The sequence below is a fragment of the Geotrypetes seraphini genome, chromosome 8, assembly GCF_902459505.1.
Source record: "Geotrypetes seraphini chromosome 8, aGeoSer1.1, whole genome shotgun sequence".
Taxonomy (NCBI): domain Eukaryota; kingdom Metazoa; phylum Chordata; class Amphibia; order Gymnophiona; family Dermophiidae; genus Geotrypetes; species Geotrypetes seraphini.
Genome location: NC_047091.1, coordinates 115,688,003 through 115,713,324, shown reverse-complemented (window position 1 = coordinate 115,713,324; position 25,322 = coordinate 115,688,003). Strand labels below are relative to the sequence as shown.

At 43.8% G+C, this 25,322-nt stretch overlaps 1 protein-coding gene across 2 annotated transcripts in view; it reads left to right on the top strand.

The window, feature by feature from the left end:
- The window catches only part of HOMER3 (homer scaffold protein 3), a 112,623-nt gene that overhangs the window by 23,985 nt on the left and 63,316 nt on the right, over positions 1-25,322 (top strand). The window contains exons 1-2 of one of the 2 annotated variants that reach the window (XM_033956892.1): positions 15,565-15,686; positions 24,419-24,575. Coding sequence is in view for 1 of the 2 variants with exons in the window: in XM_033956891.1 (XP_033812782.1) it covers positions 24,419-24,575 (157 nt within the window). In the remaining variant the exon portion in view is untranslated. Of the gene's footprint in view, positions 1-15,564; positions 15,687-24,418; positions 24,576-25,322 lie in introns of those variants that run through there. The other variant, XM_033956891.1, reaches the window with a different exon arrangement.

The window sequence follows — 25,322 nt, the reverse complement described above, 5'->3', positions numbered from 1 at the left end:
TATTTTAGGTATCTACATGGAAAACAGACCATGCCTATCTTCTGGTAGACACCTCGGGCTAGGTGCTACCTGAAACTGGTAGGCGCTTAACTAGCAATTCATTTTAATTTAAGTCCATTATTGCGCCAATTAAGCTTGTTATCAATGCCAATTAATCTAATTGAATAATTTAGTTAGGCGACTAAATCGGCTAGCTACGCCAATTTAGGCACCTAACTTTAGGCATCTTTTATGGAATCGGGGCCACAGAACCTAGGATCAAAATATCTCTTTTTAGGGCAGACATGGGAACTCCGATCCTTGAGGGCTGGAATCCAATCAGGTTTTCAGGATTTCCCCAGTGAAAATGGTATGGGGTTTGCGCCACAAGATGTATGAGGAGAGATTTGATGACTCCTTGGAGGAAAGGAGAAACAGGGGTGATAGATACAGGCATATAAATATTTGAGAGGTATTTAAAACAATTCTTTTCTAGAGGAGGGAGGAAGGTAGTAGAACTAGAGGACAAAAAAATTCGATTGCGGGGGGGGGGGGGGGGGAGGGGGCGACTCAGGAATAATGGCAGGAAGTAGTTTTTCATAGAGAGTTGGTAGATGCCTGGAATGTTCCCCTGAGGGAGGTGGTGGAGATGAAAATGGTAATGGCATTCAAAAATGCATGCGATAAACTTAAAGGGAATCCGGTATGGAAGGCATGGAACCAAACAAGCTTAGCAGTGATTAGATGGCAACACTTGGAACTGAGAAGTAGCTCTGATAGTGGCTGAACAGATAGGCTAATGCCAGGCAGATGTCTATGGTCTGTGCCCTGAAAATGGCAAGGACAAATCAAATATGCATGCAGTACTTGTATGTAGTATCACATCATTCCTTATGAATTTATCATGTTGAGCAGACTGGATGGACCATAAAGGTCTTTATCTGCCATCATCTAATATGTTAATATGCATTGAAAGCAGTGCTTGCAAATAGATCTCATGCATATTCATTGGTGAAATCCTGAAAACCCGAGGACCGGAATTGCCCATGTCTGGCTTAGGGTCTGAGAACCATCTTGTCTAGGGTTACTCGGATTTACCCGGACATGTCCTCTTTTTAGAGGGCATGTCCGGGCGTCCGGATGGCTTTTCAAAATCCGGCACTTTGTCCGGGTTTGAGAAGCTTCCAGCTCGGGACTGCATTGGGAGGTCATCTGCGCATGCCTGGATGCGATGTGGTGATGTCACGCGAATGTGCATGTGTATGTTATGTCATTGTGTCACACCTGGGCATGCGCAGATGCCCTCCCGACAAGGCTCCGAGCATAAGAACAGGTTGAGGGGGCTGGGGGGGCGTGACTTGGGTGGAACAGGGCGGGGCTGGGTAGAAGTGGGCGGGTCTGGGGGCGGGGTCATGGGTCAGGATTTTACAATAGTAAAATCTGGTAGCCCTAATCTTGTCCATTCTAGATAGTTTCAGACTATGACCGTTCCTATTACCCATCATCCTGTGGCACAGTTCAAGCTACAGTGCAGATAATCAGCTAAACTGGATAGTCAGCGAGAATTTACCTAACTTTCTTAGATCACCTGAAAGCACATTTAAATGAGCTGTTTCTCTTCTCTCTCCTGCCCTTTCCCAGGGAGAAAGGACTGATTAGGCTGCACCTGCGGCTTCATTAGGAGTGATGCTCATTAAGCCTGTGTAATGAGAAGCTGATGAGCTTGGGATGTGCATGGAAATGTCCCCGAGTTTCAGATCAGTTCTTTGTTCATAGAGCTGATCTGAGATCTGTTGAGGACACACTTCATTGTATGCATCTGACTAGGATTTAGGTAACGCTATGCCTAAGCCAGGGATCTCAAAGTCCCTCCTCGAGGGCCGCAGTCCAGTCGGGTTTTCAGGATTTCCCCAATGAATTTGCATTGAAAGCAGTGCATGCGCATAGATCTCATGCATATTCATTGGGGAAATCCTGAAAACCCGACTGGATTGCGGCCCTCAAGGAAGGACTTTGAGATCCCTGGCCTAAGTAAAGCTTGGTTGGGCGTGCTCTCCCCACTCAAAGCCCTCTCTGTGATTCATCAACTTTGAGTGCACAGAGTCCATCTAACCATTCACCTTAGGGTAGAAGCTTCTAAGGGGTAGCAGTGAAGACCTGCCACCAGAGCAGCCATCAGGGTATAGTTTTACCAACATGAAGAGTAGATAATTTGCAAGCAGCCCCATTTATCCTGCTAGATAGCTTTTGGAAATTTCCCTAGCTTATGATGTATTTATATAAAACTGATTTTAAGTATGATATCCAATTATGTATTTTATAGGATTTTTTTGAAGAAGGGTGGTGATGATTGAGCATAATTATTGGTGCCTTGGGGAGGGTTAGGGGCTTAAATAATAAGTGAAGGAGACCACAAAGCTACAGGTTTTCCTTGAGCAGTGTCTCTCAAACCTTTTCGAGCCGGGGCACACTAAAGGTAGTGGCCATGGCTCGAGGCACCCAGAAGTGTGTGGACATCGCCATGATGACGTCACGTGAATGCGTGACATCATTACGCTGACATCCACGCATGCACAGAGGCCTTCCAGACAGGCCCTGAAAATGCCAGCAGGGAAGTCTAACAAATATCAACTGAGTACCTCCAACCACAGTCTTCCCAAACTCCACCCTAGACCCACCTAAGCTCTTCCCCAGATCCCACCCCTTTTACTAATTGTAATGTAATTTTTTTTCCCATTCATTTTTCATATACACACAATATACACAGCAGATATAAAGTCTCAAAACTGACACATTTCAGTCACCATATTGAAAATAAAATCATTTCCCCTACCTTTATTTTTCTGTGCTTTTAACTATGTTTCCTGGACCTTCTTATCCATTGACTGGTTTTCTCTCCGTCTTCACTATCTGCCTTGCATCCATCTTTGGTCTGACATCTCTCTCCTTCCCTCCTTTCCCCCCCTCCCCCCCGGGGTCCGATGACATGTCTCTCCTTCCTTTCCCCACTTCCCAGTCTGGCATCTCTCTCCTCTCCTTCCCATAACCTGGCATCTCTCTTTACTACTACTATTATTATTTCTATCGCGCTTCCAGACTCCCCTCCTTCCCTTCTATTCCCTGGTCTGATATCTCTCCCTTCCTTTAGTCATCTCTCCTCCCCCCCCCCCTCCCCAGTGTAACATTTATTTCTCTTTCCTTTCCTCCTTTTTGCCCCCTGCCCAGTCCAACATTTCTCCCTCCTTTCCACCAGTCCAACATTTTTTTCTCTTTTCCTCCTGCATGCTACTCCTCTGGTCCTCCTTCCCTCCCCCAACCAACACCTCACTCTCTCCCTTTCTCCCTCCCTCCATGAGTCCAACTTTTCACTCTCTGCCCTATCCCCCCTTCCTCAATGTGTAACATTCTCCTTCCCTCCTTTCTGCCCTCTTCATTCATCTCGCCCTCTCTATGAGTCCAACACTTTCTCTCTCTGCACGCTTTCTCTCTCTGTCCTTTCCTCTTCCCTCGAGTGGCATCCCTCCTTCCCACCCTCCAACCCAACATGCTCTCTCTCCATGTACCATCTCACCCTTCTCTCCAGTGTGTAGCACCTTTCCTTTCCCTCCCTTTCTGCCAGGTCCAGCAGCACCTCTCTTCCTTTTACCTCCCCCCTGTCCAGCAGTACCCCTTCCCTCCTACCTTGTCCAGCATTACCACTTCTCCTTCTCCCTTCCCTCATCCCCCCTGTCCAGCAGTACTACTTCCCCCTTCCCTGTTCCCCGTGTTCAGCAGTACCCCACTCCATTCACTGCAATACATCTCCTGCTAGCGGCAGCTCACTGTGTGCTTTTTACTGGGCTTCAACGCTAAGAAATGTAAGGTCATGTATCTCGGCAGCGGTAATCCATGCAGAACTTACACCTTAAATGGAGAAACACTAGCTACGACTTCAGAAGAACGAGACTTGGGAGTAATCATCAGTGCAGACATGAAGGCTGCCAAACAAGTAGAGAAGGCCTCATCCAAGGCAAGGCAAATGATGGGATGTATCAATAGAAGCTTTGTCAGCCGCAAACCTGAAGTCATAATGCCACTGTACAGAACCATGGTGAGACCTCATCTAGAATACTGTGTGCAATTCTGGAGGCCACATTACCATAAAGACGTGCTTAGAGTTGAGTCGGTTCAGCGGATGGCCACTAGGATGATCTCGGGGCTCAAAGGTCTCTCGTATGAAGAAAGACTAAACAAATTGCAGCTCTACACTCTAGAGGAACGCAGGGAAAGGGGGGACATGATTGAGACATTTAAATACATCACAGGACGTGTCGAAGGGGAAGACGACATCTTCTTTCCTAGAGGACCCTCGGTCACAAGGGGACACCCGCTCAAACTCAGAGGAGGGAAATTTAATGGTGACACCAGGAAGTATTTCTTCACAGAAAGAGTAGTAGATCACTGGAACAAGCTTCCAGTACAGGTGATCAAGGCCACCAGATTGCTTGACTTTAAGAATAAGTGGGACATCCACATGGGATCCTTACGAGGGTCGAGATAAGGAACTAGGACATTAGCACCCAGACCTAATGGGGGGGGGTCAGTAGAGTGGGCAGACTTGATAGTCTATAGCCCTTTTCTGCCGTCATCTTTCTATGTTTCTATGTTTCTAGTTTAGTCCGGTTTCATCAGGCAGCCTTGGGGCCTTTGCCAGCCTGGCCCACTTTAATGATGCGATGCAGGCCGGCCTAGCAAAGGCCATGAGGCTGCCTAATGAAACCAGGCTAAACTACTGCTAGCGGCAGCTGTGTGCCAAAGTTAAAAGCACACAGAGCTGCCGCTGCTGGTCCGGGGGTGCGGAGATGAGAAAGACAGGAGTCCCGGGGGCGCAGAGACGAGGAAGGCAGGAGTCCCGGCAGATACGCGCAACGTGACAGTAGAAGTCAATTGACACAAGTGCTGGAGCCTCTCTTCCTGTCCTGTGAGCCGCGGCACACTTAAAATCGCAAAAGGCACACTAATGTGCCGCGGCACACAGTTTGTGATACACTGTCCTATAGTATCTAATGTCCTGCCACTGGCCCTATATATGTTCTGCATCTACACAGCTAGTTAAATTGTGACTATATGACATCTGTAACACACAATCTCTATTTAAGCCAGTCAGGTTTTCAGGATACCCACAATGAATATGCATGAAATAGATTTATATAGTGGTAAAGAATTCAAATATATCTCATGCATGTTCATTGAAAACCTAACTGGAAGGGTGTGTTCTGAAGACTAAGTTGAGAACTCATTGAATAAGTTTTGGTGATATCTTTTAAAGATAGTTTTGTTTTGAAACATGCTCTTTTGAGCGTTTGTTGGCCTTCTCCCAGTTTCTAGTTTAAAAATGGCTCTATTTCTTTGTTAAATGTTGATTTCAGCAGCCTGGGTCCACCCTGGTTAAGGTGGAGCCCATCTTTGTGGAATAGGCTCCCCCTTCCCCAGAATGTTGCCCAGTTCGTAATCTAAAATCCTCCTCTCTGCACCATCACTACTGATAGTGATCGGCACATGCGCAGGAAATAGGCATGAATGTGCGCATGTGCCGGGAAAGCAGCGCAACGCAATAAGCACAGCGTGAGCCGTTCGTGTTGCAAAGCCCAGCGTGAAAATAAAGCAAGAAAGGAAGGGAGAGGAGGGAAGCAACGTCAGCTTTTAACAAGCGGGCATAATACATGCCTTTCTCTCTCCAAAACTACTATAATTCAGGTAAATCTTGTGATTTGTTTTTAATGTAAAATTTTATCATGAACCACATCCAGAAACACATAAGACGCGGGTATCTTACACGCGCTCAAGAAGCGTGCTTTTACCTCTCCCACGAAACACCCCCCCCCCAAAAAAAAAACTACAGTTTTTGAGAATCATGTAACTTTTATTTTTTTTCATTAGCTAATGTAAAACATACACTACAAGATGCACTTTTAACAGTGCTGGCACTGTACCGGCACCTAAGAACATAAGAAGTTGCCTCCGCTGGGTCAGACCAGAGGTCCATCGCGCCCAGCAGTCCGCACCCACGGCGGCCCATCAGGTCCATGACCTGTTAGGTGGACCCTGACTTTTCCTATAACCCATCTCTACTTCTATCTGTACCCCTCAATCCCCTTATCCTTCAGGAATTTATCTAAACCTTCCTTGAACCCCCGTAGCGTGCTCTGCCCTATCACAACCTCCGGGAGCGCGTTCCATGTGTCCACCACCCTCAATTTGTCTCCAAAAGCCGACGCCGCTCTTAGAAAATGGCTCGGCGATTTTCAATAATCCACCGGTGCTCATTTCAATGTTGAAGAGCCCATTTGCATGTCATTGTCGGAGACTGCAGGAAAGTTCGCTAAAGACAGAGATAATCCGCCGCTGAAATGCATGCAGGCTAAACCATCGGAAGACAGTTTAGCGATGGCGTTAAAGTTTTGAGAATCTGGCCTAAAAGAGGAAAGGACATCATAGACAATCATGGATCAGATCATAGGATTTCTTAAAGCCCACAGCTATTCCAGATCCCCATGCTGCGGGGCAGGTTCTAATCATCTATCCAGTTCCTCCATCCACCTTAAAGGGATTGCACAATTAGGAATGAGGTGCACTTAGAACACAATTTGACTTTAATGCACGAGTCCGAAACGTTTCAATAAACTTCTTTAAAAAATGGTGACACTTATCTTAACAGTCCCACCGGACTCCAGCGCTGCCTTGGCTTCAACTATTCCCAACGCCTGTGACATCCACAGATTATCCATTTCGATCAAACAGATCTTCATCGGGGGAGCCCTCACCAACTAGGCCAGAGATAGGCATTTCCAGTCCTTGAAAGCTGGAGCTAGGTTTTCAGGATATCCACAATAAATATGCATGAGATAGATTTGCATCTCAAGGAGGCAGTGCATGGAAATCCATCTCATACATGTTCATTGTGGATATTCTGAAAACTTGACCTGGCTCCGGCTCTCGAGGACCGGAATTGCCTACCCCTGAACTAGGCCAATCTGAGAGTAGCAGTAAATCCTTTGCCCACACACAGCGGCGTTACCTCTCTTTTCTACCTCTACTCTTTGGGTTTTGGCCAGGTACTAGTGACCTGGATTGACCACCCTGAGGAAGTTTCCAAGTTTATTTAATCTTTGATGTACCGTTTATCAAAAACATATCTAAACGGTTTACAATTATCATAATATTGTTAAGATAAAACAAAAACTTAAAAGTAAAAAGTGGAGGGGACAACAGAACAAATAGACTTACTGGAACAAAAAGGAAAAATGGGAAAAGGTAAGAACTTAAATACAATGAAAAAATAAAATCTTAAAAGGGAGAGAAGTAATGGAGGGGCTTTAGCACAAGAGGGTAGGGGTCGCTGGGCTAGATGGACCTTTGGTCTGACCCAATAAGGCTATTATGTTCTTAGCTTTACATTTTTTGCCCCCTAGAAGTTTCAGGAAACCAAATTCTTGAACAAGACTCTGTTTCAAACCAGTGTGATCCAAGTGATTTGTGAGTGCAACTTGCAAGCGACCTGTTCAGCTGTACCCCCAGATATTAAGTGTTTATTTTCAGGATACAGCAGGGCACTGTTGCTCCAGGGCCTGTAATGACTGACAGTCTGCAGGCTGGTTTAGATCCTGTTCTCTGGGAGAAAATATCTAAAACTGTAATTCAAAATTCAGAGAAAGAAGGAATCTAGAGCCCTCTGCAAGTGCGGGCACACTCCAGTCAGAGGGTTCAGTAAAACCTGTTCTTTGTTCTGTGATAATGGAAACAGCCAGCCGGAGTCTTTGTTGCAGTTCTGAAGTGTAATAAAAATGGGTAATTAATCCACAAAGCAAAATGCTCAGTGAGAAAGCATCATCCATGTTCACAGTATTGTACAGTCACAAACCTAAGGGTGATTAGAGAGTTCCTTCCTCTAGAATATAACTGAACAAGGGGGAGGGGCAGTGGTAGAAGAAGCATCTCCCATGTGCCATGGTTTTTAATGTTGATATGTCGCTCTTATGTTCAGAAATAACGTTTTCAGGCCCAAGTATTACTGGTTCCTACCAGGGCAGCCGGATAACTAAGCACACTTCTGTTTTCATCCCCAGTGTATAGCTCCAGCCAATGCCCAGCCAGAGAACTAGAAAGAAAGGCTGATTGGTTATTGGCAGAAGCAGTTCTGACTGACTTAGGGAAATGGATGGAAAGTCAGAATTATCAATGTCTGTATGCAATGGAGGAAAACCAGGAGCAGGTCAGCTCGTTTAGTGGACCTGAGATAAGGTGGTAATACACCCACACACCTTCTGCCCCTTCCACAGAAAGTCTCCAAATATGGGGGGAAAGCATTCCAATTTGAAATGTTCAGAATAATGTTCTCTACCTAGTCAGCCCCACTACCTTCTGGGGCTTTCTTCCTGCTTTTCCCTGTTTCTGTCTCAGCGTGTCTCTGATATCCCCAGACTTCTTATCTTATGCATTTTTGGTACGTGATCAATAGATGCTCACCTCGCAAGATGTAGGAGGGAAACATATACCTCTTAGTTAACAACCATCACCCCCCCCCCTTTTACAAAACCGCAGAAGCATTTTTTAGTTCAGGCCGAAGGGCCGAATGTTCTGGGTTACTCCCCACGTTACTCCCCACGTTCATAGGAACTCTGTGAATGTTGGGAGCAGCCCAGAGCATTCAGTGTGCCAGCCGGCATTAAAAACTGCTATCGTGGTTTTGTAAAGGGGTGGGGGGAAATTGGGAAAAAACCCTACCACCATAAAAACTCTTGCAAAACAACCACCAATGTGGAGGGAAAAAATACCAGATATAGATAAATATTTTAATTATACACTATGGGGCTCATAATAAAAAAAAAACCACATCTAAAAAGTGGCCTAAATGGGTCCTTGGACGATCAAAAAGCCTGATCGTCCAAGTACCTATAACCAAAGCTGGTTTTAGACGTATCTAAAACCAACTTAGGCCTTTCCCCTGCCTCTAAACGCATAGAGCAAAAAGAGGCGTTTTTAGAGGAGGGGAAAGGGCGGGAGGTGGGCCGACCTAGACATAGGTGTACAGCAGGTATAACCAAAACTTTAGGCAGGTTGCCTAGTTGGCACTTATATATTTTGACTTAGACCAAGTCAAAACAGGTATAAGTGCCGAAAAATGGCCCGCTGAGCTGATGGCGGCTGGGTACGCGATCAGCTCAGCGGCCCGCAACCTATCCACCCCCCCACCATAACCATTGTGGCAGGAGAGATGGCTCATCTCTCCTGTTGCGATAGCGATCCCAAGTGCCGCGTTTGGCGGCACTTGGTGGTATCGCTATCGCGGCAGTGGAGATGAGCCATCTCTCCTGCCGCGATAGTTGCTGGGGGGGGAGGGGGAATGTGTGTGGATTCTGTAACCGGTGTTGTTTTTGACAGACACTGGTTACAGAATCCAGCTTTTAGGCGAAGGACTGGCTCCTCCTTCGCCTACAAGGCCTGGCTTTGGGCATTTGAGACTTAAGCTTTTTTTTTGGTTCATTATATGTGGTAAGTGTAGACATAGTGGTGGTCTGGGCGTTTCAACAGCTGAACGTAGAGGCAGGCCATTATGAAAAAAACCTTCTTTTTGATGTTTTTTTGATAATGGACATTTTCCCTGCTTCTACTTTCAACGTTTAGGGCCTTAGGCCAAAAGGGGACTGAGATGATTTTTTTGATTGTGCCCCTCCACATATAAATCACGGTTTAACAACATGAAAATATATTATATATGATTTAACAGTGCTCAAACCCACAACCAATTAATGTGTCCAACTGAAAAGTGAACAAATGTGGCTGCCCAGTAGGACCATCACAGCACCTGTTTGTCCAACCGCCTATACATGATGTTGTACTCTTCAATTTGCCACAAAATAAAAGACTTATCTGAATAGTCTTGGCGGATAGGCACAGGTCCCAGCCAAAGGCAGCTGCTAATATACTTCAAGTTAATTAAATAAAACTCCCGAAGCTGAACTCATCAAGTCACCCCCCACGACTCGAGTTCTGCTGGTTACTGCTTCCTCAAGAGGGAAAACTAAAACATAAACATGTAAACTTATTAAACAATAAACCACCCTAATTGTTGCACACATTCAATCCATTCATTATCATACCTCTTTTCAGCATTTATACATTGGGCCATTGTTGGACATGCTGTTATGCAAAGTAAGCAATATATATTTTAAATATAAAGTACTCTCGGTATATATATATGTTTAGCATTTTTATTGTTGGTAAATCATTTTGACTTGGTCATTTTAAAAGTAGCTCACAAGCCAAAAAAGTGTGGGCATCCCTGGTTTAGATTGTAAGCTCATTCGAGCAGAGACTGTCTCCTTTGTGACTCTGTACAGTGCTGTGTACATCTGGTAGTGCTCTAGAAATAGGGTTACCAGACGTCTGGGAAAACTCTGACATGTCCTTTGAGGAGTGTCTGGGTGCCCGGAGATTTTTTTTAAAGATGTGGGAGTCGGTCCGACTCCCCCACCTACCTCCTTTCCAGGTCCAGCCACTGTGATTGAATCTTCGGGCAGCTGGTGGCAGCAATGAGGTGAACCTGCTACTGACGGCCTACCCTTGAAGCTGCCTCTCTGCAATGACTTCCTGTTCCCGCATGTCCTCTTTTTTACCGGAAGAAATATGGTAACCCTACACCTTGGCACCTCTAGTTTGTGAAAGATGCTATATAGAGAAAAATGATTTGCACAACTTCTTTGGTTCTTGGCTCACTGCTGCAAAGCTGCTAAGTTACCCAGCTTCAGCAGGGAGACTTTTTGGATCCTTCAAAGTTTGACGGTTGAATGTAGTGTGCCATTTGTACTGCCAAGTGAAATCAGCGCTTCACATCCCTTCTTGTATCAGGAGAGGGTTGTAGAAATCCAGAACTAGTTCAGAATCTCCTTCCTCGAACTGGGTAAATTGGCAGCTCTCCATCTCTAACATGAAGCCTCTCCGTTTGTGCTTTATAGGGTCCTTCTGCTCATTCACAAAGTATTACTACCACCATGCCCACAGACAGGTTCTGCAATTTCCCTGCTACTTCTGGAGAAGTGAAATGGGGGAGGGGAGAGAGGAAATCTCAATAGGGGCCCGATACAATGTTAATCTGGCCCTGGTTGGCTACCTAAGGGCTTCTTCTTTTAAATTGCGCTAGCAGTTTCTAGTGCGGGGAGCCGTGCTGAATGGCCCGCGCTGCTCCCAATGATCATAGAGTTCCTTTGAGTATCGGGAGCAGCGCGGGCCATTCAGCACGTCTCTCTGCGCTAAAAACTGCTAGCACAGTTTAATAGAAGAGGGGGGTAAGTATTTGAAGGACCCAATAGCTCATTGTATGGGAAACATGCTTTCCCAGGCCACCTGTAATTTTTTTTATTTATTTATTTATTTAAAATTGTATTAATCGCTTAATCATACTTCTAAGCGATGTACATAGCTAAAAAGCTTAACAACTTTTGGGGAAACAGTACAAGCAACATATACTTGACAAACAGGACTTACGTAACATAAGGGGGAAAGGGTAAGAAATACAATAATTGATAATGTATATTCCATTGACAAAGCTTCTGATTTAGTGAAATTTAAAGCCCGAAAATTCACCCAATTCCTGATAAACTTTATATCAGTGTGGGCAAAGACTAGTGAGGTTCAGTTACACTAACAAGTCATCTGCAAATACAGCATTAAAAAAACCCCCAAATCTGACTCCCACCTAATGTCTATGATATCTAGATAATTCTGGATTTCTTTTTGATTAAGAAGGAAAGGGAATATACTTGATGAGTTCTTTACAAGATAACTGATCATACACAACACCATTCATCTTTCAGATTTTGATACAGAGCATGAACTGCACTAGAAAAATAATTGCAATTATATCTTTTTTCTTTTCCGAGAGAGCTTTGAGCTGAAAACAAACGCTGTCACATTTTGCTAAGTGTTTTATGCACTGTTCAACTGGAACGTTGTTCATTTTAGTTACATCCAACTGGTTTGGAACATAACATAAGTGACCCTTCACATAAGCAATATTGCTGAAAACAGCCCATGTCGAGTACATTAATAAAGAGTGTTCCATCCCGTTTCTCGCGGCCTCTTGTTGCTTCTTTGGCTGCTAAATATATATCTCCAATACTTCATACATAAAGTTCCATGCCATTCTATCAAAACTTATTACGGTAACAATGAAGATATCTGATTGTGTCGTGCACTTTCCAAACAGGCCAAAATTTTCCAAACATTTATGTTTAAATATCTTTATTATCATTGAGGTAAACTGGATGAAGCAATTAAAAATTGTCAATAACATTATATTAAGACCATTAAAGGTAATCATATACAGTATATACCAACAAAGTGCAAGTTATCCTTGAACCTTCTTCCCCCTCCAACCTTTGCCATGTCCTACAATCTCTAAAACAACTGATATTCTCCTTGCCCCAAATTCTCTAGTCCATATAAGTTTACAAATAAATTACTATCCTCCTAAAGTCTCCCACAATGCAACACTATCATACATCTGAAGTATTAAAAAAAGATCATATTTTAGTATTTAACATATTTAGATAAGGGGTCTATGTCTTAATAAACTGCTTCCTTGCCTTGCAGTCCCTGTCCTCCACTGAAAAGCACTCCATTTGCCAGTTTTTGCATCTGATTGTGCCATTGTATCCACTGAAGCAAAAGGCACCTTTTGGCCACCACACAGGCCTTTCACAAAATTAGAAAGCTATCAGAGTCCCTTCTGTACTACAGAAAGGCAGTATATAAACTAATAAATGAGTATCCCATAAATTCTGCTGTAAAGTGGTTTCCCATGTACGGGAATACATCCAATTAAGATGAGACCATAGCGCCTACCAAAAGGTGAGGATTCTGGGACAGTCCCAAATACAGTGTTTATATTTTGCCTCTACCACACTACATTTAAAACACATCCCATCCAACAGAAGTCCCAGTTTCCTTGCTCATGAAGGGTGTATATATATATGAATTTATATATTTGGAATTTATATTGAATCTCCTGAAGCTATGTATTTTCCGCTATGTACAGACCATCGCATAAGCTACAAAGAAGGGTATCATATAGAATTAAGTCTCAAAATCTTGGGTTCATTTGTCCACTATTCCACAAACAGTTGTGGTCCCATAAACCTTTTTCAACTCTTCATAAGAGTATCCCACCAAACCTTTATTGCTTCCAAAAAATTATAACAGCAAGTCCGTTGCAGACACAGATCACCTTCAGTTCTACTATAGCAGTTGAAAGTACTTAGATAAGCCTATTTGCAAGCACTTTAGCCAGAAGTTTAGCCTCATAGTTCACCAGGGAGAATGGCCAATAAGAGTCAGACAATAATTTATCATTCCTTCAGAATAACCACTATTTAAGCTCTTTTTAATTAATCTGGCACGGTCTAATGGTTTTAAAAATACTATACAGTTTGTCTCCTTAAAAAAGGTATGGATAATTTCCTTAAAGAGAAGTCCATAGGCCATTATTGAGATGGCTTGGAGAAAATCCACTACTTATTCCTAGGATAAACAGTATACAATCTGTTTTGCTACTTGGGATCTAGGTACTTGTTGGGACCTGGGTTGGCCACTGTTGGAAACAGGATACTGGGTTTAATGGACCTTCAGTCTGTCCCAGAATGACAATTCTTATGTTTTTATGTGAGCCAAATATAAGATAATCAAGCCATTGTGACATCACTGATGAGGCTGACTTTTACCCCCCTCTTCTGTGAAACTGCGCTAACAGTTTCTAGCGTGGGGAGCCACCCTGAATGTCCCGTGCTGCTCCTGACACTCATAGGAACTCTGTGAACGCGTGAGCAGCCGGGCCATTCAGCGTGGCTCTCTAAGCGCTCTCTACGCTGAAAAACGCTAGCGCAATTTCATAGAAGAGGGGGTTAGGCATTGTTGGAATGAGGCATTATGGCATCACAATCTTGGCTCTGGAATGTTGCTACTCTTTGGATTTCTACCAGGTACTTGGGACCTGGGTTGGCCACTGTTGGAAACAGGATACTGGGTTTGATGGATCTTCGGTCTGTCCCAGAATGGCAATTCTTATATTTTTACTTATTGGATCTAATTTCTTTTCAATCAAGAACAACAGGTCATCCTAGAAATCTGTTTAATTCTAAGTTTCCAAGTCCAAAACAGATAAAACAGTTTGGTCACTGGTCTAGATCTTTTTTTTTATCAGGCACCCACAATTTTTCATAATGTTACTGCTCTTCTAGATGAACATCTTTTTCATTACACGGTTGGTTAGCATTCTCCTACCCTAAAAGACCTGAAAGAAGCTGGATTCATACTAAATAGAGTATAAATTACTCTGCCAGCAAACCCAAAGGACTGTCGACTGCTTTAAGCTGAATGGGGAGTCTCGGTTCTTAGAGTTTCCCTAAAACAGGGGACTGGTGGAACCATAGAAGACGAATCTATTCCTCTTTTCAAAACTCTTTCTGAGAAGCCTATTAAAAGTATTCTTACCATCTATCGCTTGTGTGGAGTGCTTATAGGAATACTCCCCCTTTTGTACCATGGCCTCAAGAAAGAAACCAGAGGAGGGGAAATCAACCTTCCGGGGAGAAAAGCCAGTCAGTAGAACTCTGTGCAATGTGGCCATTTTGGAGGAAGCAGGCTTGACTATGTCAACAGGAGATAGGAGTCCAACTTTGGACTTTGTGTGCGGAAATGCAGGAGCAGTGCTGGAAAGTATTACCAAAGTGGATTTACAAGTCTGAATGGAGGATAGAAAATGACATGACAAATTTTTCCCTGTCCCCGTAGGAACTCATTTTCCCGTCCCCACAAGTTCTTTTCCTGTCCCTGCCCCATTTCTGCAAGCTCCGTCCTCATCTGCACAAGCCTCAAACACTTTAAAATCATAAGTGTTTGAGGCTTGTGCGGTTAATTAAGGCAGAGCTTACAGGAATGGGGCAGGGACATGAAATTGAAAATTACCTCCATCAAAATGCAGATTAAAGATGCGGTTCAGGAGCTGAAGATGGATCTCGCGGAGCTGGGGATGTGCATCAGCCCAGTGGAGACCCACACGGATGGGTGCGATGATACCATGTCAGGGATGCAGAAAGAAGTAGAGGAGCTTCAGTCAGATCTTCAGGCCCTGGAGAGCATGGAAGAGGATCTTCAAAATTAGGCCTGGCTGAACACTATTTGGTTTCGGGGAGTGTCAGAGTCTGGAGAGTTTAAAAACGCAGAGACAGTTATGATGCAGTTTGTGCAGTGGCAGTCTCAGCTCCTGCAGGACAAGACTGCCACTCTACCCCTGGACAGAGCACATACATTGCTGGGCCCACCGGTGGCTGACAGGACGTTATCACCTGTTTCCATAAATTTGAAGATAAGGAGTGGCTGATGAGACAAGCCAGAAAGGCAGATGCACTGTGCTGGAATGGCTTGCATGTGGAGCTGTTTCAGGACTTAGCTATCAGCACTTTACAGAAACAAAGAGCCTTCTGGGATGTTACTAAAGCATTAGTTCAAGCCAAGTGAAGGTATAAGTGGACTTTTTTCATTTGGCCTGTTGTTCACAGTAAATGGAGTGAATAAGCATCTGACATCCATGGCTGAGGCTTGAGAGCTATTGAAGAAAGAAGTCTGAGTGTCTCAACGTGCGGCAGCATCTTGTGGGCTTTCGCTGGCGGAAGGTGAATAGAGGAGCTAAGCAGCTTATTCAAGTTGATGTACAAAGGACTGATCTGACTTGAAGGACCTGACATGCTTCTTTTTTTAAAAAAAAACTTTTAATTTCTGTGGCATTTAGGGGGGGAGTAGCTGTATATGTGTGTGTGGGTGTGTACGCAAATGCAGGGTGTGTGAGTGAAGGGATATATGGGCACTTGGGAGTATGGCTGTATAGTAGGGGAGATAGGGGGCGAGATGGGAGAGGGCTGGTTGATACTGGGTGGAAGCAAAGCTGAGATATGGTAGGGAGTAAAAGGGCTGTTCACAGGTGGGTGAATTTGTCATTAGCCCACAGGAGTTTTGAGGAGGGGGATGGGAGGGAAGTTAGGGGGACAGGTGGAGAGAGTTGGGTGGATGGTTAGTTGGAAGAATCATACCTATCAGTACACCGTCTAATAAGGGTCACCCTAACGCGGGGGTAGTGGATGGCTTTTGTCTGGTTCAAGAACATTATTAAAATCTTCCCAGGCATGGTAAGAAGCTGATCAAACTCTTGCAAATGTTTCAACAGTAGTTTATAAACTTTGAGGGTCATTTTCAATATAATGTCCAAGACTGAGTTTGGACGTTTTGTGAAGTACGTCCAAAAATCTGGTAGAGAAAATGGCCATTTTTGATACCACAATATCTTTTTTTTTTTTTAAACGACCTTTCTAGATGTATTCGCTCTTAGTGCATCTATCTTTTTTGACCATTTTTTTTAAATGAAAAGCACACAAAAGAAGCCATTGGGATGTAGGAGAGGCTAGCAATTTTAGGAGTCTGGCCACACGTACTCCATGCTCAGCAGAGCAGTGGGGCACCTTAGAGGGCACTGCAATGAACTTCACATCAAAGGTCCAGGTATACATCTCACCATAACCCCTTTATGGTGTATGGTGAGCCCTAATCTACTCAAAACCTACTGGACCCCACTGTAGACCACCCCAATATGCCTGCAGGTATCACCTATATTTATTTATTTATTCAATTTTCTATACTGTTCTTGTAGGGGAGCTCAGAAAGGTTTTACATGAATTTAATCAGGTACTCAAGCATTATATGATGGTACAGTAGGTTTTGGTGGGCTCAATCTCTGCCACAAGTATAGTATTTTTAGTGGGATATGGATAGTGGCATAGTAAGGGGAGGCGCCATTTTGGTGGAGGCACCAGCACCCATCCTTTCTGCCCCCCTCGGGCACCTCTTCCCTTCCCCCATTCCTCTTTAACGTTACCAGTGCGAGTAGCAACCCCAACCTGCTGCTAACGCCAGCGTTGGCTATTCCTCTGACATCACTTCCTGGACCCACACCTGGGAAGTGACGTCAGAGCGCAAGCAGCAGGTTGGGGTTGATGCTCACACCGGGAACATTAAAGAGGGGAAGGGAAGGGGCACACGCGCGTGGCAGGAGGGGGCGGGGGAGGGGCACCACCGCCCTGGGTGCCTCTCACCCTTGCTACACCACTGGGTATGGGCCCCTTCTCTGGAGTCCATTGCACTGCCCTCCAGGCTACTCCTCCAGAGACCTGCTTGCTGCTCCCATAGGCCTAGCCATAACATCTGCAGCTGTCATATAGGCAAGGGAGTCAGTGATCCATGGGCGAGTGTGGGTAAGACATGCTTCCATCCCTCCAAGTAGTCATCTGGTCAGCTTGGGCAGCTTTTTGGCACTTCTTCATTTTTAAAACAGGTCTAGCCCCAAACGTTCAAATTATGCCCTGGATGTTTTTTTAAAATGTTTGATTATGACAGGAAAATGTCCAAGTCATAAGCCTGCCCTTGTCCACCCTAAACACGCCTCTGACACACCTCCTTGTGATTGAGATAAACAGCATAGAAATCTGCCTAGAAAAGTAGGTTTTGAAAATAGCGATTTGGACTGTTTGGTGAGAAAAACATCCATTTGGCACTTTATGCCACTTTTTGGATGTTTTTTCTCTTTTGAAAATTAACCCCTTTTATCATAAGTATTCGGGACTTAGAGGTTACATAATAATAATTGCTTTCTCTCTACTGTAATATGAGATATAGCATAATGACCACCAGCTCCTATTATTAGTTTATGGTTTTTCCATTGTGAATTATTTACATAAAAGAATACCATACCATAGGGGCCTCTAAGTAATCATCCACCAACAATCTCTTCAGTTTACCACGTTCTTTGGAGCCTAGATGTGTTTCCTGCAAAAATTCCATGGCAGCTTTTTTTTTTTTTTTATTATTCAGAGCTTGTAGAATTTTGCTGTTTTTAATAGGTAATGAAACATCCCCTATAGTCCAGGAGACCATTTTAAGCATAGTCTAAGCAATAGCACCAAGGTTTGCTGCCAGATGCTACATACATACCCCTAGGGAGGATTGTTCCAGTCACCAATCTCCCCATTCATCTGTTCCACAGAGGGCTCGCTCCCATATGTAAGAGGAAGTCTCCTGATTTGTAAAGGCTAAGAAGCTATACTTTCTTTTCCAGTCCCCATCCTATGACAGGAGGAAAAAAATCTTAACCCTCCTCAAGCCCCTTATCCCACCTTTCCAACTTGTCGCTCCAGTGCAAGTTACCCCCTCCATGAAATCATCCCCCAGCTTATCTACAGTAGTATCTTACATCCCACAGAAGCACCTATCACATATCCAGAGATGGTGTAGTTACTTTTTAAAAGTACTTAAGTAAACAGTAAAAGTAGTGGCTTTGAAAGTAGTGAAGTAAAAGTGAAAAGTCATATTTTCACCCTCCCCCAAAAAAACCCCTACAAACTCAAGTAAAAGTAAAAAAGTACAGCTCTTAAAGCTATTTTTTAATTACAAAGCAAAAAATAAGTTGGACCACAGTAAAATTAACATACACTGGAAAATGGTATGCATAGAGCTACTGAAAATTTTGTAGCGGCAATAATTTGGGTTTTTGTAAAAAAAAAAACAAAAAAACCCCAAAAAAAACCTCCTACACACAGTTTGGGAAAATTCAGAGATCCCCAAAAAGGTGATCCTTGCAGATGCATGAAGCAGTGTCTCTCAATAAATTGTAGTCCTGTGAGCATCCAGTATTGCTACTTATTTCTTCCATAGATCAATTAAATGAAATAAAACATGTACTGAACATCTCACTACAAAATATATGTTGCAGTGCTGCAGGAATTAAAATATGAAAGTCAATATATATAGCATTTCAGATGTAACAGCAGTCATTTCACTATACTAAAGTGTTGGCATTGGCATTCCACATGGCAAAAGAATAAACAAGAGTAACATAAGAACATAAGAATAGCCTTACTGGATCAGACCAATGGTCCATCTAGCCCAGTAACCCGTCTTCATGAAGGTCAATTCAAGTACCTGTCAAAAACCCAAATATTAGCAGCATTACATGCCACTGATCCAGGGCAAGTAGTGGCTTCTCTCATGTCTGTCTCAACAGCAGTTTATGGACTTTTCCTCCAGGAACTTGTCTAAATCTTTTTTAAAACTAGCTACATTAATCACTCTTACTACATCCTCTGGCAACGCATTCCAGATCTTAACTATTGTCTGAGTGAAAAAAAATATTTCCTCCTATTGGTTTTAAAAGTATTACTCTATTAAAACCAATAGGAGGAAATATTTTTTTCACTCAGAGAATAGTTAAGCTCTGAAATATGTTGCCAGAGGATATGATAAGAGCGATCCAAAATCCCTTCTCTTTCCCCCTTTTGCTCTTCCCCCAAGTCCAGCATATTTCACTGTTCCCCCCACCCAATAGGTCCAGCACATTTCTCTCCCTCTCACTACCATGCTGGAATTTGGAGTTTCTCTAAGTCACCCACCTTTCTTCGCTCCCACCGCAGAATTCAGGGTTTCTCTGTCACCCCGGAAACTTGCCTCCAACAGTCATCGGCAGCAGCCTTCACAATGCACTGCTCTGGCCAGCAGAGAGGAAGACCCTGACACCAGCCAGATCGGTGCATTATGAAGTGCTAAAAGAGGACAAAGCAATCGCCGACAAACTGAACACATTTTTTTCGTCTGTATTTACCAAAGAAGATTTACACAGTATACCGCAACCCATCAGGCTATATGCTGGAAACGAAGATGGAAAGCTGACAGGATTGATGGTCAGTCTAGAGGTGTGTAGGCAGATTGATAGGCTTAAGAGCGATAAATCCCCAGGACCGGATGGCATCCATCCGAGGGTCATCAAGGAACTGAAAGCGACCATAGCTGAACTGCTTCAACTAATAGCCAATCTGTCAATCAAATCGGGAAAGATTTCGGAAGACTGGAAGGTGGTGAATGTTTCGCCGATCTTCAAGAAAGGTTCGAGGGGAGATCTGGGAAACTACAGACCGGTGAGTCTGACCTCGGTACTGAGAAAGATGGTAGAGGTGCTGATAAAGGACTGCATCATTGATCAGCTTGACGGATATGGGCTGATGAGGACCAGTCAGCACGGTTTTAGCAAAGGCAGATCATGTTTGACGAACTTTGAGGGAGTAAACAGGCAGATAGACAAGGGCAACCCGGTCGACATTGTATATCTGGATTTTCAGAAGGCGTTTGACAAGGTTCCACATGAATGACTACTTTGGAAAATTGCGAGCCATGGAATCAAGGGTGAAATACTCACATGGATTAAAAACTGGCTGGAGCATAGGAAACAGAGAGTGGGGGTAAATGGACAATACTCGGACTGGAAGAGTGTCACCAGTGGGGTGCTGCAGGGCTCAGTATTTGGACCTGTGCTCTTCAACATCTTTATAAATGATCTGGACATTGGTACAATGAGTGAGGTGATTAAATTTGCGGACGATACAAAGTTATTCAGAGTAGTGAAGACACAGGAGGATTGCGAAGATCTGCAATGTGACATAATCAGGCTCGAGGAATGGACATCGACATGGCAGATGAGGGTCAAAATGGATAAATGTAAAGTGATGCATGTCAACAACAAAAATCACATGCATGAATACAGGATGTCTGGGATGGTACTTGGAGAGATCTTCCAGGAAAGAGACTTGGGAGTTCTGATCAAAAAAAAGACCACATTAGCCCCTATTACAATAAATTACACTGGCTACCTGTGGAGGTGTGAATACTGTTCAAATTTGCTTGTATCTGCTTCAAGCAAGTCTGAGGCCTAGCACCTTCCTACCTGCAAACACACTTCACTCTACACAACCCCACACATACAACCAGAAACAAAAACATCTTTGCATACCGAAAGATCACAGGCTGCAAATACAAATCCTTCCTAGACAGAACCTTCATGTTCCAAGCAAACAGACAGCAATCCTGGCTGGGAAACCACATAAATAAAGCCAGACAAACCTACAACACATTCCGAAAATCAATTAAAACCGTTCTATTTGACAAATTCCTTGCTTAATGAGATCACCTCTCTCAGGTTTGTTTTGTTTGTTTTTTTTTTTCTTCACCTTATAACCCCATTGTATTATGTAACATCTTTCTTCTCTCATTTATTCTTTCACTATGTTTCTCCAATTCATGATGTAACTTCCTTTTTGCATTTTGTAATTCGCTGATTGTCCAGCCTTCTTTCTATGTGAACCGCCTAGAAGTCAGTTTGACTATGGTGGTATAGAAAAATAAAGTTATTATTATTATTATTATTATTATCAACAAATTGAAGCCGTCCACGCAATGGGCTGTGGCGGCAGCGAAAAGGGCGAACAGAATGCTAGGAATGATAAAGAAGGGGATCACAAACAGATCGAAGAATGTTATCATGCTGTTGTACTGGGCTATGATGCGCCCTCACATGGAGTACTGTGTCCAGCATATGAAGAAGGACACGGTTCTACTCGAAAGGGTCCAGAGAAGAGAGACTAAGATGGAGATTGAGAGGAGACATGATCGAAACATTCAAGGTACTGAAGGGAATAGACTTGGTAGATAAGAACAGGTTATTCACCCTTTCAAGGTAGGGAGAACGAGAGGGCACTCTCTAAAATTGAAAGAGGATAGATTCCGTATGAACATAAGGAAGTTCTTCTTTACCCAGAGAGTGGTAAAAAACTGGAATGCTCTTCCGGAGTCTGACATAGGGGAGAACACCCTCCAGGGATTCAAGACAAAGTTAGACAAGTTCCTGCTGAACCAGAATGTACACAGGTAGGGCTAGTCTCAGTTAGGGCGCTGGTCTTTGACCAGAGGGCCGCCATGTGAGCAGACTGCTGGGCACAATGGACCACAATGGGCACTGACCTAGCAGCGACAATTCTTATGTTCAATGATCAAAGGCAATTTTCTGGGGGCAAGGAAGGGTGAATTCTGTGGTGGGAGGGAGGATAGGTGGGTGATTCAAAGAGACTTAGAATTCTGCGGTGGGGAAAGAAAGAGAGACGGAAGAAACCCCAAGCGCTAGATCAGATATTTTAGGCACCATGGTGACCTGGTGCCTGGGTTATCAGGCCCTGGTTTAAGGCAAGACAGAAATGAGTAGGCATGAAATATATTTCCCTCATTGGGGTTTAACACAGGAAATACTAGCATAGTTTTGGCAGCGAGAGACAGTTAAAAACCATGAAAGAATGTAATGTAGTGCAGGAATCAATGTCCAGTGGCATAGCCATGGATGGGCCCACCCAAAATTGTGGCACCCTTGTTAAGCCTGGCAAGGATCTGATTGAGCCCAAACTTCTGGTCCCAGCTCAGCTGTTTTTGGGACAGGAAGTTTGGGTCCAATCAGCTGCTAGCTGGGTCTGACACCACTTGGTATGGTCCTGGAAATTTTTATTTTTTTTTTTAAATGAAAAATACTTTTTAAACTTGTATTTCGTTACTAAGTAAGAAAGTGCTGCTTATTTGTAATGAGTTACAAGTAAAAGTACTGTAAATTGTACTTAAGTACAGTGATTAGGGTTACCAGACGTCTGGATTTACCTGGACGGCTTTTCAAAACCCAGCATTTTGTCTAGGTTTTGAAAAGCATCGAGCTTGGGGCCGATTTGGGAGGGCATCTGCGTATGCGCACGTGTGTGATGTCAGTGTCACACCTGTGCATACTCGGAGGCCCTCCAAATGCGGCTCCAAACTCGAGAAGAGGTTCGGGGGGGGGGGGGCAGGGCTGGTGCATGACTTGGGAGGAACTATGCGGGCCTGGGGGTGGGGTCATGTGTCTGGATTTTACAGGCTTAAAATCTGGTAACCCTAACTGACGAAGTACAAGAACTTCGTCACTACCCATCTCTGCACATATCGATGCACCCCAACATTATACCCAACCCTCCAAAAGAAAAAAAGAGTGAGAAAAATGGTGTATGTAAATAAGATCTCTCAATAAGTAACCTTATCTCAATGTCAACTGCCCCAACACAGGGAGAAATACACAGACCAAACAGGTATAGCCAGGGGTAGACTTCATGCTCCAGAGAGCTGAGTATTGGTGCATGAGTCTCCCCTGACCATGATTTGTGAAGTTATAACGTTTGATAGCAGTCCCTAGGCTTAGAGCTGTCAATAGTATGTGAAATCTGATCTGCACTGTTAATGCAAGGTAAACAAAGTTCAAAAAGCAGTTGTAAACCCAGCCTTTTGGGTTCCAGCAACTTCTGGAAAACGTGCAGTGAATGAGACCCAGGCAGTGCTTGGATCTCTCTGAATGCTGGTGCAAAAAAACAAAAAACCAACCCAACCCCAACGACAACAAAAAAAAAGAAATGAGTGACATCATCAGAGGGACTCTAAAGCTCATGCTTTGGGCCAGAGAATTGTCTTTGGATAGATCTCCCCCAACAGATCACAATCCAGCCAAAACAGGATCTTTTTGTTAGGAGATTTTTCCTCTTGAAATGAGTCAGGATAAAGAATGTACACAGTGCATGTTTTTGTTGGGACTGCATTGTTTAAGTGTGCCCTTTGTTCCAATTGGAAGAAATAAAAGTTAGAGTTTGTTTTCCAGAACTAGTAGAGTGATCTGCTTCATGACTGTGTGGAGCAGTGGTTTCAAACTCGTGGCCCGCCAGATACTATTAATTACTTTTTTTTTATTGATGAACATTCCGCATTTTCTAAAGACGTAATTAGTCTTTAGAAAATGACCTGAGGCTGAAGTTTTGCAGGATTATGATGTTCTTCTAATTTGTGATATAAATAAATCACATACCCCATTTCTGGTACCTTTTTTTTCTCAGCAGGTCCTTTCTCTGTCTCTAGTGGGCTCATTACCTGAGTTTTCCTACCTGAGGCAATGGAGGATTAAGTGATTTGCCCAGTGACTCAAGAAGATACACTAAGGGCTCTTTTTACAAAGCCGCGGTAGCTTTAATCACACGCTAGCCGGAAAACTACTGCCTGCTCAAGAGGAGGTGGTAGTGGCTAGCGCGGCCGGCAGTTTAGCGCGCGCTATTACGCGCATTAAACCGCTAACGTGCCTTCGTAAAAGGAGCCCTAAGACTTGAACCCACTTCCCTTGGTTCTCAGGCCATCGCACTAACCATCAGGCTTCGAGGGCATTAAGGTAGACTAACAAGAGTTAAGAGAGACGATAAGGTGATTAATGAGGGGAAAGGGTTCAGGCAACTGATCTCAGCTAGAGTATATGTGGTTAAGCAAGACTTGCTGCAGTATATTTACAACAGAGCTTAAAACATATGTCAAAAGCACATTGGGTTTTTCTTCCTAATCTTATGGAAAACCAGGGTGTGGAGAAGTTGAGCGGATCGCTTAACTAGAAAGGCAGAGTGTCATCACTTGTATTATTTTGATTTCTGCTGTATAGGGAGCAGCCAATTTTCAGCACACGAGCCCACGTCTTTCAAATCGATCCCGCTACCAAGAGGAACTGGATCCCAGCCAGCAAGCAAGCGGTCACTGTCTCTTATTTCTACGACGCCACACGCAATGTCTACCGAATTATTAGTGTTGGCGGCACTAAGGTAAGGGCAAGGAGTACTGGTTTTATTGCTACCCTGGGCTCATTTTACGTCTTTACTGCACCATGGCTCCACATCTGGATTTTATTTGCTGGTAAAAGCCTGTCATAGCTAATGATTTCTCCCAGTGAATAAAACCCAGTCCTAGTCTTGCTGGTTTAGCTCCATGTTTTACAGGTCTTATTTATAGCCTGCATCCTTTATTAAATTGTAATTCATTTTTCACTAAAAAAAAAAAAAGGAGGAAAAATGAAGCCACTTGGCACCCCCACCCCTCTAGAAGGTGTGCAGGCTCTCTGGGACTATGCCAAAGGCTTGGATTCTGGCTCTCTGGGTGGGGGAAGATTGAGCCAGGCGGAGAGGTTGTAGGGATTAATGCTTCTAGGATCTTTCTGGTCCATGTGCGGGTGAAAGAAGTGACTCCCATAGAGATTTTTAGGGTGTTGCACACGACTAGTACATATCACAAAAAGACATTAAAGTAAGCAGGAATCAGGGGCTGGTTTTAGGGTAGAGAATGACACACTGACTTTACCACTGTAAATCCGCAGGAACGGAAAAATTTGCAGCCGATTTATTGCGGGAACGGAAACAAGACCTTTTACCACCCCGCGAAAGTGGTAAAAAGTCTTGCTCCTGTGGTCAGACTTGGCATCTCCTCCCCAGTTCCTCTCGCTCCAATTTTAATTTCAGGAGCCAGCCATGCCATGATAAAGAACTTAAGGTTTAGATTAGATTAAATTAGAAGAA